The sequence below is a fragment of the Narcine bancroftii genome, chromosome 3, assembly GCF_036971445.1.
Source record: "Narcine bancroftii isolate sNarBan1 chromosome 3, sNarBan1.hap1, whole genome shotgun sequence".
Taxonomy (NCBI): domain Eukaryota; kingdom Metazoa; phylum Chordata; class Chondrichthyes; order Torpediniformes; family Narcinidae; genus Narcine; species Narcine bancroftii.
In genome coordinates this window covers 13,001,750-13,017,590 of record NC_091471.1, presented here as the reverse complement: position 1 = coordinate 13,017,590, position 15,841 = coordinate 13,001,750, and the positions used below count along the sequence as shown (strand labels likewise).

The window sequence follows — 15,841 nt, the reverse complement described above, 5'->3', positions numbered from 1 at the left end:
CCGGCAGGAGCTGGGACCGCGGGCTCCCGGCAGGAGCTGCGACCGCGGGCTCCCGGCAGGAGCTGGGACCGTGGGCTCCCGGCAGTAGCTGCGACCGCGGGCTCCCGGCATGAGCTGGGACCGCGGGCTCCCGGCAGGAGCTGGGACCGCGGGCTCCCGGCAGGAGCTGGGACCATGATCTCCTGGGCAGGAGTTGGGACTGCGTGCTCCTGGAAGGAGCTGGGACCTCAAGATCTCCGCAGGATCGGGAGCTGCAGGCTCTACAATTGTACAAAATCTGGGTGGATTATGGCAGTGCCTGGCAGTGGGGAGGCATCAGGGACCGGCGGCACCAGCGGTGGGGAGGTGCTTCTAGGATTGTTTTATATAGGGTCATGTTATACACTGAATCTACGTCGAACTGTTATTTTTTTTAGTTGAATTTACGATCTCAAAAGTGTATAAGTTGACCTCCCCCCCCCCCCCCCATCCTCCAATTTTGAGTGATTTTTGAGGATTTCAAGACTTGACTTATACGCTGAAATATACAGCAAGAAGGGCCTGAACCCTTCTTCAAGATATGAGGCTGTACTGTCCAACCCTGGGGAAAGTTTCGTACATTTTGAATGCTCATGCATTTGCAGCAAAGACCACATCCCTCCCTGTCACACACAGAGTTGTCGAGTTCATGAAAAGACCCTCAGCCAAACTTGCCTGTGCCAACCAAGATAGTTTGAATACTGGTTCAATTTCCATTTTAATTTTTGTAGCTAACGCGTGTGCACCAGCTGAAATAAGCAATCACGATTTTATATTGTGAATTGCAGCTTGCTCAGTAATTGCTTTGAGACTCCATTTGAAATACGACCTCACTTTAAAACACACGTCATCTCAATAGATGTTCCTTCAAATCAATAGGTTCCACTCAACTTCAAACAATCTGGGCAATAAAATGGAATAAAGTTATCTGTCGCAGTGAAATATTTATTTTTTGATGGATTAGCATTCATTGAATGCCTTGTATCCTTTCAGAATGTTATGAAAGATTGCAGCTAAAGTATGTCCATGTGCTCTCTCCTCAGGGAATATTTCCTGCCTCGGTCATCCACATCAAAAATGCAACAGTTGAAATCAGAGGGTAAGACTCTGCTTGGTCAAATCTGGGTATTTACTGGTAAGCTGCTGAGGTGGATCTGGGTTTGACTTTGGATCACTGACATTGATTGCCTGGAGTTAACCGTATAACCATTTACGGAGCGGAAACAGGCCATGTCGGCCTTTCGAGTCCACACCAGTTCACTAGAACAATTACACTAGCTCAAACCTCCCGCTCACCGTCAATAACCCTCCGACCCCTTCACCTCCATGTACAAATCCAACCTTCTCTTAAATTACAGAATAAGATTTAACGGCCAAATGGCCCTTTCCATCTCTTTTGCCTTTCAATAAGATCTTTTCTACATGCTTATCATGACCTTCAATTGTCCCCATGAACTTCAATTCGCCTCCACTCCGTAGTTCTTTGAGGCAGAATACTCCGAAGGTTCACAGCTCTCTCTGAGGGTACAGGCCCTTCCTCATTCTGCTTGAAAGTTATACCCTTTTGCTCCAGATTTCCTTCACAATGGGGAAGCATTTGTGCTATTTAATTTGTTCCATTGGAGTTACTGCCTCTTATGACCCTGTGTGACTGCAGCAAGGAAGAATCTTGGTGCATTTGTAAATTGTGCTCACATGGATGACAGTAAGCTCATACTCAAGGATCTTAAGAATGGTTCCGTTAAGATCACCCTCAATTCTTTCAAAGTTCAGTGAATATTCACGTCTTCCCAAGACCTCCCCCCTCATCCCAGCATCAACCTTCTTCAGGAACTGCTTCCAAGGCATTCTTTCTGACATAAGGAGACTCAAATATTTTGCAATAATCTGGGCCTCACCAATATCCTGTGTAACTGGAATAAAAAAAAACAATATCCCATTAGCTTTTAATTACTTGCTATAACTGCGTGCTTTTTTAAAAACTCTTTTCAGCGGCATTGAACCCTAGGGTTATTGGATAGTGGTCTCGCTGGCACATCTATCATTTATTGTCCATATCTAGAACATTGAATACTTAAAATATTCTGATCAGTTCTGGTCTCCTCAATACAGGAAGAATGCGGAAGCTATGGAGAGGGTACAGAGGAGATTTACCAGGACGTTGCATGGATTGGAAAATAAGTCTTATGAGGCCAGGTTAGCAGAGCTAGGACTTCTCTGTATGGAGCGAAGAAGGACGATAGGTGACTTACACAATCTACAAGATTCTGAGAGCCATTGGCAGAGAGTATCTTTTTTCCCCAGGGCAGGAACAGCAAACGCCAGAGGATATCTGTTCCAAGTGAAGGGAGGGAAGTTTAGGGGAGACGTCAGGGATAGGTTTTTTTTTTAACTCAGAGAGTTGTGGGTATCTGGAATTCCACGGGTGGTGGTGGAGGCTGAAGCATTAGGGACATTTAAGAGACTCTGAGACAGGCATGCGGATGAAATAAAAATAGAGGGTTACGGGGTAGGGAGGGTTTAGGTTTTTTTTTGTAGAAATATATGGGTCATCACAGCATCAAGGGCTGAAGGGCCTGTACTGTGCTGCAATGTTCTATGTTCTCTGTTCTAAATGCCTTTGAGAAGTGGAGGCACTTTTGCTGAGCACCGTGGTCCTCCTGGATTAAAGTTTTAAATTTAGACGTACAGCATGGTAACAGGCCTTTTCGGCCCACGAGTCTGTGCCACCCAATTACACTCAATTAAACTATAACCCTGCTACGTTTTTTGAAAGGTGGGAGGAAACTGGAGCCCCTGGAGGAAACCCACGCAGGCATGGGGAGAACGTACAAACTCCTTACCGACAGTGCCGGTAACCCAGGTCGCTGGCGCGGTAACCACTGTGCCACCCGCCATGATATTGGTCTAGAGCATTTGCTTGCAGCTTCAGAACTTAGTAGGGGATTTGGAGTCATCAGTAGATTGTATGTGCAGGGGAAGGGCTATGCAGTATAATGAAACTGGAGCATATTAAATGTCAGGAGTGAATGCAAGGTTGAGATGTAATAGATGGTGACTTGAGTTGCTGTAAACATATCATGTCAGACAGGAGCCTTGCTTGAGGAGGTTTCTTAAAGCTTCATTTCTCCCACTTCCAATCTAAGTGTTGTCTGTGTCAACAGCCTGTGATATTCAACAAGTGGCAATTCTGACTTTTAAAACATTCTCCCATCAGCCTCCAAGGTTAGTGTAGCCATTAGCCATTAGTGCAATGTTGTTACAGCAGCGGCCCTGGTTCGAATCTGGCACCGTCTGCTTGGGTGTCCTCTGGGTGCTCCTCCAACCCTTCAAAACATACCGAGGGTTGTGGTTTAATTTGGCAGCACAGACTCATGGGCCGAAAGGGCCTGTTACCGTGCTGTATGTCTAAAGTTGTACTTAAAAATTACTATTAAAATAATAATTCACCTTGTACAGGAAACTTCTTTCTCGAATCTTTCAAAGATTTTATCATTGCCTTCCTGAGGCCCCTGATGATGGAAGGTATCGTCTGAAGGTATTCTGAACATTTTAAAAAATGTTGAGGGAAACTAATAGTTCGGAAAATATTTTGCAGCATGCTTCACTTTGTCAGCACTACTTTTTATTAATTTTTAAGGAACCAAGAGAATATTGTTTCCACGGAGATGCCTCTGGTTCAAGAAATCACAACCACCTTGAGGGAATGGTCCAACATCTGGAAGCAGCTGTATATGGTAAGTGGACATGAGGAATAACATGGCCTATTTTCCACAATGGATTGTCGAGTGTGAAAATGACCTTAAAATGGCCCCTCTGGCAAGCAAGATGGAACAGTCCAGTACAGGCTTGATCAATTTGCTTCTCTAGCAGTGGTGTGTTTCGAACAAATCAATATTTCATCTTGTCTCAAATTAACTGTAATGACAATGCGTTTTTGTACAAGGTCCCAATTGTAGCTAAGGCAGCATCTTACTTCTCAATCCTTGTATTCATGGAATATCATCATTAATAACCATATAACCATATAACCCACTTACAGCACAGAACAGGCCAGTTCGGCCCTACTAGTCCATGCCGTAGCAAATTCCTGATCCATACATATAATCACTCAATCTATAAACATTCCTTGGTATCCACCAGCCATTTTCAATGGGGGGGGGTGAGGGAAAAACGTCTGCCTCCCTGTGGGCCACTGTACATTTAAGGGCGTGGGGGCAGACTGAAATCATAAATATATTTTGTATGCTTTTTATGTAGTCGGGAGAAGAGAATGGAAGAAACCAACTAAAGTTGACTGCTTCCAGGGAAGGGGGTCGATAAACTTGGAGCAGAATCCGAAAGGGTCCCGGCCAAAGTCAGGCTGAGAATGGCTGATCTCGAGAATAATAACAAGGAGGTTACATTAGAGTGAGCTGGATCTAACTTTAGGTGTGAAATAGGATGTGTCTGGAACGAGCAACAATTCAGTTCAGGAAAGAAAAGTTACAATGACCCTCTAAGCTGCAAGGAGACCCCATTATCAGCTCAAAAGGAAATGACAACCAACTGGAAAGAGTGCACCTGGTTATCAGTGAGCAACTTGACACTTCGGTCAAAGGAAGGTTGTTTCCGTGGTTAGTGAATCTGTAAATTTAGAAGTGATATTGGAAAGATTCTTGTATTTAAGAAACACTTTTTATCACCTCTCGTGGTCCCAAATATTTTATAATCAATGTCTAATATTAAAATGCACCTGTCTCTGTACAAGGGAACACGTTGGCTGACTGTGTTTTGTAATGTCCAGTAATGGGGTGAGTGGTCAATTAAATTCCTCGTGAAGAAGGTTGGCCAGATTTTATTTCAGCAACTTGAATAAAACTCTGGAAGATCTGGGAAATCTCAGCATGTAAGGCAGAGTATGAGGGGGAGGAAAGAGAGATAACCCTTAGGATCTCTTTTCAGAACTAAGAAGAGGTAGGAAACAAGCATCTGGTTGAAAGCTGGGAGAGCAGAGGTGGTAGGACAGAGACCAAGAGATATTGAAGAGTGCTTGTTTAAAATGGCCGATCTGTGTGGAGGAGTGGGGGGAGCGGGGGTAAGGGGAAGGGGAAGGAGAAGGGGGAGGGATGCTAAATCGAAAAGATGACCGAGGTGTTGTTCCTGCATTTTCTGAGCACACACACACACACACACACGCACACACACACACACACACACACACACACACACACACACACACACACACACACACACACACACACACACACACACACACACACACACACACACACACACACACATTCTATTTCCTCTGCCATTTTGGAAAGTATTTCTGGAATGTTTGGAGGTAGATTTAGAGCAAGATATAAATGAAATCATCAATAACAGTGCGACATCTCCTTGCACCAGCTCTGGTTAACTGTGTTGGGTAACATTTCTTGCGAACAGTGATGGGGTTGCTCTGATCAGTAAGTAAAGACGATGTAGGGTGCGAGGTGGTGCTTCTTAACTTGCTCCAGCATTTTAAAGATTTTTGTCCGTTTTCTGACTCTAATCTTCGTAAACTGTGATCTTCATGTCTGTAAGCCAGACAGCCAACATCCAAATCTTGCTCTGGCCAAACGCGACTCCAGTAAGGAATTAAACAAGAAAGCCTGCCGAATACAGAAGAGCAGAAAGATTTAGGAGTAACGGTACATCGTTCCCTGAAGGTAGAAACTCACGTGAATAGGGTGGTGAAGAAGGCTTTTAGTATGCTGGCCTTTATCAATCATTGCATGGAATATAGGAGTTGGGAGGTGATGTTGAGATTGTATAAGACGTTGGTGCGGCCTAATTTGGAGTTCTGTGTGCAGTTCTGGTCGCCTAATTATAGGAAGGATATAAACAGAGTGGAGAGAGTGCAGAGAAGGTTTACCAGAATGTTACCTGGGTTTAAGCATCTAGAGTATAGGGAGAGATTGGACAGATTAGGTCTTTATTCTTTGGAGCGTAGAAGGTTGAGAGGGGATTTGATAGAAGTATTTAAGATTATGAAAGGGATAGACAGAGTGGATGTGGATAGACTATTTCCGTTAAGAGGAGGAAAGATTAAAACAAGAGGACATGAGTTAAGAATTAAGGGGCAGAGGTTTAGAGGTAACATGAGGGGGAACTTCTTTACTCAGAGAGTGGTAGCCGTGTGGAATGAGCTTCCGGGAGAAATAGTGACGGCGGAGTCAATTGTATTATTTAAGAAAAGGTTGGACAGGTATATGGATGAGAAGAAGATGGAGGGTTATGGGCATTGTGCAGGGAGGTGGGACTAGAGAGGGATGTTTGGTTCGGTGCGGACTAGAAGGGCCTAATGGCCTGTTTCCGTGCTGTAATTGTTATGTTACGTTATGTTATGATGTTGTGGTCGAGTGCAATACAGTGACAAACAGGTTGGAGAAACTCAGCAGGTCATGGAGCATCCGCAGGGAGTAAAAGGTAATGGATGGTTCGGGCCCTCCAGATGAAGGGTCCAGGCTAAAATGTCGGTTACTCTTTACTTCCTATAGAAGAATCTAGTAACTTGTGAAGGATGAAGGATTGTTGGCCTCCAAGGAGGACAATCCAATGGTCCTTCCAAAACCTAGGCCTCCTTTATTCTAACTTCAGTGCTGTTCGGGGGAACTATTCTTACACAAGGCAATAATAGGAAACTAACTTCAAGTTCTAATTTGTTTATTATCATCTGATTATACATATAAAACCCGATGAAACTATGTCTCTTCAGACCACGGTGCATGTACAAAACCACACAATACACAGTACAAAATGATCACATAAATAATCAAATTGTGTATGTATATATACACACACATCAATAATTGGGTTGATGTGCAGGATACTGTTCATCAGTCTTACAGCCTGCCAGAAGAAGCCATTCCTCAGCCTGGCAGTCCTGATTTTGATGCTCCTCTACCATCTTGATGGTAGGGGGCTGAAGATACAGTGCGTTGGTTGGAAAGGAACCTCCAATTCCTTGAGCCCTATTTAGACAGTGCTCCAAGTAAATGCTGTCAATGGAGGAGAGGGAGACCCCAGTGATCTTCTCGGTGGTCCTCTGTATAGACCTCAGGATGGTTGCTTTGCCGCTACAATACCACGCAATGATACAGCCAGAGAGGGCAATTTCGATTGTGTTTGTGTGCAAATCTGTCAAGATTGGGGCCACCATCCTCGCCTCAGCCTCCTTGGGAAGTGTAGGCCCCGGTGCACCTTCTTGACTAATAAGGTGTTGTCGTGAGCCCCGGTTAGGTCATCCCTTGGATGTATGTCAAGAAAGATTTGCACTCTCCACTCTCTCCATGATGTGTAGAGGGCAATGATTGTTGTATCATCTGCAAAGTTGATGATTCTGTTGGAACTCAATCTGGCAGTGCAGTCTTGATTCAGCAGCTTGAACAGTAGCGGCCTGAACACACAGCCCTGAGTGCGCCAGTGCTCACCTTGATGGGTCTTGAGGTTTCAACTAATGGTGGTCTTTGTGTCAAAAAGTCCAGAATCCAGTTGCAGAGAGGGGTATTGAGTCCCAGCAAAGATAGTTTATCCACCAGCCTCTGAGGCATGATTGTGTTGAGTGCTGAACTGAAGGGAATGAACAACAACCTGAAACATGAGGAATTGTTCTCGAGGTGGGTCAGGACGAAGTGGAGGGTCAAGGCTGTTGCGCTGTCTGTGGACTGGTAAACTGGAACAAGTCCAATGTTGCCAGAAAGTGCCTTTTGATGCTTTCAGTCATTGTTAAGATTCTTGGTGCTAAGATGAAACAATAGATGGATTGTCTGGCCATTTCTGGAGGTTTGTCTCAGACTCTCTCTCTTTCTTCCTTTTTCCTTCTTTCTCCTTTACCTCAACTCTGTATTCACACAGCCACCTCCTTCACTGGCTGCCAGTACAGCTCAGGATAGATTCTAAAGTTTTAATTGTGCTATATAAATAAACTAAACTAAACTAAAACTAATGCAACCCCACCACCAATTCTCACATTTCCTTTCTCCTGGCCTCTTCTCCATATCCTATTTAAAATATTTTTACTGAGTTTATTGAGTTTAGTCTATAAATCCTACATACAAACTCATCTAATATTAACAAACAACAGGTCATGTCATATACACATAATAAATTAAACACCTATCCATAATTATTTATTTAACTTGTTTCTTTAAAACATCAAATTCTATCAATATGTAATTAACAATTTATCCTCTTCTCATAATCTATCCCAATGTAGTTCTGGGTAGAAAATAGATAAGATTAAATTAAACAATCCCTTTGTATGGCCAAAGGGTGCATTCTATCTGAATTAATGATATGATCCATGACAATCATATTTGAACCCATGTTTAACTAATTAATTGAGAAAAAGAAAACACAAATCCTCTGTCTAAACAAGATTAACTTGGAAAACTGTAAAAGATAAGGATCGAATAGCGACCTCCAGACACCAGACAGAAAGTGTCTGGAGCATCCAGACTTCTTAAATCTTCCAATCATTATATAGTAATCTGTGAATGGGCCCCACATCTTGTCAAGTTGTAACTTTCTATCTTTGATATTGTATCTAATTTTCTCCATGCTTAAACAGGACTTAACGTCATGTAACCACTGGGCATGAGTAGGTGGAGAGTCACCCTTCCATTTCATTGCAATTGCTATCAACGAGATAAAAGCTAAAATCAAGGGAATAAAGCCTGAAAATGATCTTTCCAAAATTTTTCTAAATTAGGGCATTCTCAAAACATATGAATCAATGAAGCTTCAAAGTTTTTGCACTTGTCACATAGTGATCAACATCCAAGTAAAAACGAGTTAAGTTGACATTGGACGTATATCCTATGCACCACCTTAAATTGTAACAAACAATGTCATGCACAAAATGAGAATTCATTAATCAAGTTAAATGTGAAAACCAATCTTGGTCTGAAAATGATATATTCAAATCACCTTCCCCAATCATTCTTAATCCTCGCCATTGAGGCTGCTTTTAAATCTAATAAATTATTATAAATAATTGATATTAATCCAGCTGGGAGAACTGCAAATCAAAAAGTACATCAATAATATTTTTCTGGGATTTGAGGGAAATCAGAAAGCTTCTTCTTTGGCTTGGCTTCGCGGACGAAGATTTATGGAGGGGGTAAAAAGCTTAGACTGAACAAAAATGCCTAACTTGTAAATATCTACAAAAATGTCCATTGAGAAGTTTACATTAGGCTTTCAATAGTTCAAAAGAAGCAAAATTCTTTTGAATAAAAAGATCTCTATTACTTTTGATACCTAATCAAAACCATTTCGTAAAACTGCATCTAACAAGAAAGGTTGCAAAAGGTGGTTATCTATAATAGGACTGGTAAGAGAGAAATTACTATGGCCAAAAGAAGTTCCTAAATTTTGTCCATATTCTCAACCTATTTCTTATTATTGGGTGATGTATCTATTTAGAAGAGGAGAGGGGTAAAGAGGAACCTAAAATAGCCAACATAGATGAGTTTTTAGAGAAATTCAATTCCATTTCTACCCAAGAAGGGCAGTTCACTAGTTTACCAAAATGTTAACTGTGTGTTAACTGCACAATAGTAAAATCTAAGATTTGGAAATTATAGTCCCACTCTGTCTTCCTTACGGAGGTCAAATTGCATTCTAAATGTAGTATTACATGACAATAATGGAACCTTTACCCATTCCAATTCTCATCTTTTGTCTGTTGGTCTATACTCCTTTCCCTGCCATTCTTTTCATTCAGACACTCCCTGCTTTATCGATACCTTGAAGAATGGCTCAGACCTGAAACGTCAGTAATATATCTTTACCTTCCATGGATGCTATGAGTCCTGCTGTGCTTTTTCTGTGCTTTTTCTACAATCACAGTGTCATCACACTTCATTGTTTCTCTTTATTCTGATTCACTATCCTGTTACATATGGCGCCACCATTTGGCTGACATTGCAGAGAGATTCCACATTCAAGGACAATTTTTGTTGCTGTTAGCAGACTCTTAAATGGACTTGTCATTGGGAAAAAGATCGTGCCTCTGCAATGCTTAACTGGACTTTCCACTATATGCTGCACGCAGCATATTGGGGTTAGTTTTTGGCCAACTATAACTCGGGACCCTGTACTTTTGTTTTATTGTTTCCCTTCTGCCATATTTGAGAATAGGTTGACTTGCCTGGACAGCACAACAACAAAGCTTTTCACTGTATACCTGTACACAGGATGGCAATCATTCTATTTCAATGCCAACACCCAAAGTGGTGACACTGTAACTGTTAGGTGAGAAGGAATGACGTATTTGTCATGACTTAGGAGGCCATTCAGTCCTTCAAGCCTTTGTTAGCTTAGGGCAATCCCCTTAATCACATTCCTCCAATTATTTCTTTCTAATCTGTTCTCATTCACTTTCTCTTGATTCTCCTGTCACTCACCTCATCGAGGGGTCCAACGGTCGTCGGCCTCATCAGCAACAACGATGAGTCACACTGCAGAGAAGAGGTTGGAAAATCCATGAAATGGTGTGGGAGTTACAACTTGAGTCTCAACGTGGACAAGACAAAGGAGATGATCGTGGACTTCAGGAGGACCAGGAACAAATACCCTCCACAATAAATCTGCGGTGGAAAGAGTGGAGAGCACCAAGTTCCTTGGAGTTCACTTAACTCATGGCCTATTGTGGACACTCAACGTCTCCTCACTTGTCTGGAAGGCACAACAGTGACTGCAGTTCCTGAGAAGACTGAAGTGGGTGAGACGACCAGCTGCCATCATGTCAACCTTTTACAGGAGCTCTTATCGACAATGTCTGACCGACTGCATCACGGTGCTGCAGAGAAATGGATCAGAGGTTAATCCACAGGATCATAAGAGCAGAGGAGGTCACTGGAGTCTTCCTACTCCCCCCCACCCTCACAATAATGTGGTCTACATTGATTGTTGTCTGAAGAGGGTGAGCAAAATCATGGAGAACCCCTTCCACCCCGCACACAGCATCTTTCAGCTGCTCCCTTCGGGGAAGAGATAGAGGAGGATCAGAGCCAGCTCCACCAGGCTGAGGAACAGCTGCTTTCCATGGGCAGTGAGACTACTGAATGACCAAAGGAGCTGGTAACACTAACCACCCACTCACAAAACAATATTTCTGTCTTTCTTTATTTGTATAGATTAATACTTGTCCCACGTGTATTTTTGTTTCAGGAGAAGCTTGGTTAATTGTTTAATCTCGGAGGTTTCAAGGTGCACTAAAAAGCTTTGTTTTGTTAGCACAGTGTTACAGGGAATTATACAATAGACAAATGTGCTGGAGAAACTCAGCAGATCACACAGCATGGCATGGCATCTAAGAGGAAGTTAAGGGCAACCAAAATTTCAGTCCTCAGCCCTCCTTCAGGAAAAGAAAAGAAGGCAGATCTGTCTGAATAAAAAGGTGAGGGTGGGAGAGGACAGGAGGAGGAAGGGGGCTAACAGTTGAGAGTTAATAGCTGGATATAGGTGGGAAGATTGAAGAGAAAAAGAGGTTGAAGGGGAGGGGAGAGGGCAGAGCACTAGGATAGGGAGCTCTTTGACAGGAGAAGGAAAGTAAGGCGGTGGGGAGCTTCTTTAAAATTTAGACCTACAGCACGGTTACAGGCACTTTCATCCCATGAGCCCGTGCCACCCAATGGGAGGAAACTGCAGCACCCGGCAGAAACTAACACAGACACAGGGAGAATGTGCAAACTCCTTGCAGACAGCGGTCGATTTGAAACTGGTACAGTAATAGTGTTGTGCTACACTAACCGTGGCCTTCGAGGAAAGGAGAGAGAGGACTAGGGAAAGAAAAAGACACAGGAAGGGGGTTAACTGAAATTGGAGAGGTTGACATTAATGCAAAAATATTGTGAGGAAATTATTAGTAATTCAGATGGTGTTAGAGGTGGAATGTAAGAGAGCAGGAAGATTGTAGTGAACAGAAAGAAGTTGATGGCAATTTTACGTTGGCATACCCCACACGATGTACTATCAATAATCACAGAAGGCTGATATGGTGAAACTATCAGGCTTTTAATCTCATTGACTGATCGAAGCAAAGAGAAAGGTGGAGCATGTAAGGGACTATGGGTAGGATCAGTCTCGGGAAGTGTGTCCAGCTGGCAGCAGCCAATCATGACGTAACAGTGGTTTACCACACCACACAAACCTCTCCAGTGCTCAGGATTGACCCCCCAGGTCACAGGAGGTGTGAAGCAGCCACACCAACTAGCTGCCCTGCCCTCATGCAGATTTCCAGGGCTTCTCGCTCAAAGAAGCCACGCAGAATACTGGTCCTATTGGCTTTGTTCAATAATGTTTCTCACCCAAATGTCCCCCTCTGAGCTTGGTCGAGACTCATGTCCCAGTAAACATTTCAGTAAGATTATCTCCTAACCATGGCCCTGGTTGAAAATTTACTGATCGACACAGTTGCTCCTTGGAACGTAATTTCCTTGCGCTGCGCTCCTTCTCACGTGAGTGCAGGAGAATTCCCCCCGTAAATGTTTCCATTACAATCTAATTTTCGGCATCTTCCAAGATCATAATCTTCGCTTCACTGCAGAGAGCTGTTGATACAAGCATTATCTGCCAGGCACAGAAGACTTATTTCATATTCAGCCATTAAAATGCATAATGCTTAACAATTCATAGCCTTGTGTGTAGAAGTGTAAATCTTAAGGTAGGTTTGACATTATTCCTTCTGGATTATTATATTAATTGATATCAGTGTTAAATCTAATTAATTTGCTTAATATATTTGCACCATTGACTTGTAAAGCCTCTTTCCTTGGCCAGGATTTTAAATTAAAGGTGTTCACAGACTCAAAACCTCAATGCACCTAGCATACAAAGGACAAGACAGCCAATGAGCTTCCACCAGCACCAAGGGGGCAATGAACCCCCACGAACACCAAGGGGGCAATGAGCTTGAGCCAAGCTTGGTAACTGAAGAATACATTTTGGCCTGGGCACAAGAGAGCAGATATTGGATCAAGAAGCAAACTGCCAAAGGAACTCAGAAGGTCAGGCAGGGAGCTCGGCCTTGTCATTCGATGTCTACTTCAACGTGCTCCAGACTTTAATGCTGGTCGCCTTTGTGGGTTCCTCACCATCCATCATGTGTCTCCACTTCACCTTCATCATCCTCCACCTGACTCCCTCTTTGTCTCTTGCCCCTCCCTCTCTCACTGCCTGTCACCTGCCAATCAGCAGCGTCGTCCCTCAACTCAGGGTAAAAAGACATCAATTTAAAACGGAGATGTGTAAAAAAATTCTTTAGTCAGAGGGTCGTGAGTCTGTGGAACTTGTTGCCATGGACGGCTGTGGATGCAAGGTCATTTAGTGTATTTAAGGCCAAGATTGATAGGTATTTGATTAGTCAGGGCATTGAATGTTACGGGGAGAAGACCGGAGAATGGGGCTGAGGTGGTGGATGGGTCAACTCATGATTTGAATGGCGGAGCAAAATCGGTGATATTGTGAACTCTTCCCCTCATGCAGCCCATTCCTTTAGCCAGTTCTTCCTTGGTCCAGGAGAAGCTCTGACCTCATCATACTCCTTTCTGCACTCTCAGTCTTGGTGAACGCCCTGGACCGAAACATCAACAATTCTTTTTCTCCTACTGATGCTGCTCTACCAGCTGAGTTTACTCCAGGAGATTTCTTTTTGCTCCATATTCCAGTGCTCCAAATTTATTCCAGTGCCTGGAGTCTCTCATGCCCCTTGAATTTTATGTTTTGGTGGAGATTGGAAAACCCCAAAGCCTCTGTATTAAGAAGTGTGATCTCTACCTATTGAGCCACTGCAGGTAGCCCTTGTGAAATAATTAGATCTGGGAACATTACACTTTCTTTGTAGATGTCCTCGATGAAGTGAAGATCGGTGACCATGATGGTGGTGGTCGAATTCACAACTCTCTGTAGTACTTTCCAGTCCTGTGTATTGGCACCTCCGTGCCAGACAAAGAGGCAACCAGTTAGAATGCACTCCATAGTACCCCTGTAGAAATTTGCAGAAGTATTTGGTAACATAGTTTTATCCTCATAAAGTATAGCCACTGGCGAGCCTTTTTTTGTGACTGCATCGATATGAAAGCGCCAAGATGGATCTTCAGAGATGTTGACAGCCAGGAATTTGAAATTCTTTACCCTCTACACTGCCGACCCCTCAGTGGGAAAAAAACAGAGCCCCCGGGAAAACCCATGCAGACACAGGTGGAACATAGCAACTCCTTACAGACAGCATGAGATTTGAACCTCAGTCCCGATCAGTGGCAATGTAAAGGCATTGTGCTAACCACATTATAGATGGAATTTGAATTATGCCTAGCCACAGAGTCATGTGTGTAGAATGAGTCAAGCAGTGGGCCTAGCACTCCTCTTTGAGGTGTGCCTGTGTTGATTATCAACGAGGAGGAGATGTTTTTGATTTGTACTGGCTGTGGTCTTTGGATATAGGCCAAACATGGGATTTGCTTTGCTGGGCACCTTTGTTGGAAAGAATGAGCTGGGCTGAAGGGCCTGTACACTATTGCTGTCATACTACCTGCTTCAATTCTTTGGATGTTAAATTTCCAATTTTGTATCTGTTTCCTTCCCCTTAAAATATTTTGGATGGATCAGTTGGAAATAAAGCACAATAAAATGATGTATCTGACCAGTAATTCCATTATTCTTGTGCTTGCTTTTCAAAAGACAAACCTAATTAATCCCTCTTCCCTTGCCCTTCAAATAGTTGGCCATGATGCATTATTTTGGTCTCCCACCCCGACCCTGATCTGGGGTTCCATCATCTGTTCCACCTGCCCATCGCCTGTTCCAACTCGATTTCCACCTTGCCCCAGCCCCTCAGTGGTCTCCTTCCCTCCTCTCCCACCTTGTTCTGTGAAGTATCCAATCACTGCTTGGAAGATAGAACATTACTGCACAGTGCAGGGCCTTCGGGGCCCACAATGTTCTTATCACCTACTCCACAATCATCTAACCTTTCCCCATCTCACACCCCCAAACCTTCTATTTTACTTCCATCCTTAAGAGTCCTTTGAATGTCCCCACTGTACCAGCCATCACTACTACTACCCCCTGACCATGCATTCCAGGTCCCCACCACTCTGAGTAAGACAATTCTTGGCCCCTCCCCACCTTTTATTGCCTGCTATGGTCTCGAAAGTTTGGCGACCCGAAACGTTGAACTGGCCATTCATCTCCATGGATGCGGCCTAACTCATTGAGTCCCTCCAACTCTTATTTATCTCCCTATTATGCACTTAGCTAATTCCTGTGTGAAATGTATCGATTCTGCCTCCACCCACTCACTGAGCCAACACTTTCTACGGGAAACAATTTTTATTTTCTCAAAGTGGATTCCTCACCGAGGTTGCTTAGGATTTCCATGTTCCAACTGAGGAGAGAAGAAATGATTTTGTTTGGATAAGCGGTGTATCATTGAGCATAAAATAGCAAACATGGATTTGATTATATTAATTCCAGTGTTTGCTTAACATTAATTAGAAGTAGCACCTTGTGTTCAGTAACGATAACTTCAAGCCGAGGAATTGATGACTTTTTTATTGCAATGTTACTGATGGGATTGGAAGCAGATTTATCTTGGTTAACGATGAAAGCTAATAGAAAATAATGAGTTATACCTGTCAGGAAATGTATTACAGATGGCCTGGTCCTAAAGATTTAACAGTGTTCTGAAATTTTAAGGGCTTCCTGAGGTATGAAGCAGTGTGGCGGGTGGGGAAAGTGGGGTTATTATTTTTTTAGGCGCACATTTACCACTGACATGCTCGGGAGACAG

The 15,841-nt window shown here is 43.3% G+C and overlaps 1 protein-coding gene across 1 annotated transcript in view; it reads left to right on the top strand.

The window, feature by feature from the left end:
- LOC138756974 (dedicator of cytokinesis protein 2-like) overlaps positions 1 to 15,841 on the top strand; it is a 1,510,503-nt gene that overhangs the window by 211,910 nt on the left and 1,282,752 nt on the right. The window contains 2 exon segments of the mRNA XM_069923500.1: positions 1,062 to 1,117; positions 3,659 to 3,755. Coding sequence (XP_069779601.1) covers positions 1,062 to 1,117; positions 3,659 to 3,755 — 153 coding nt within the window.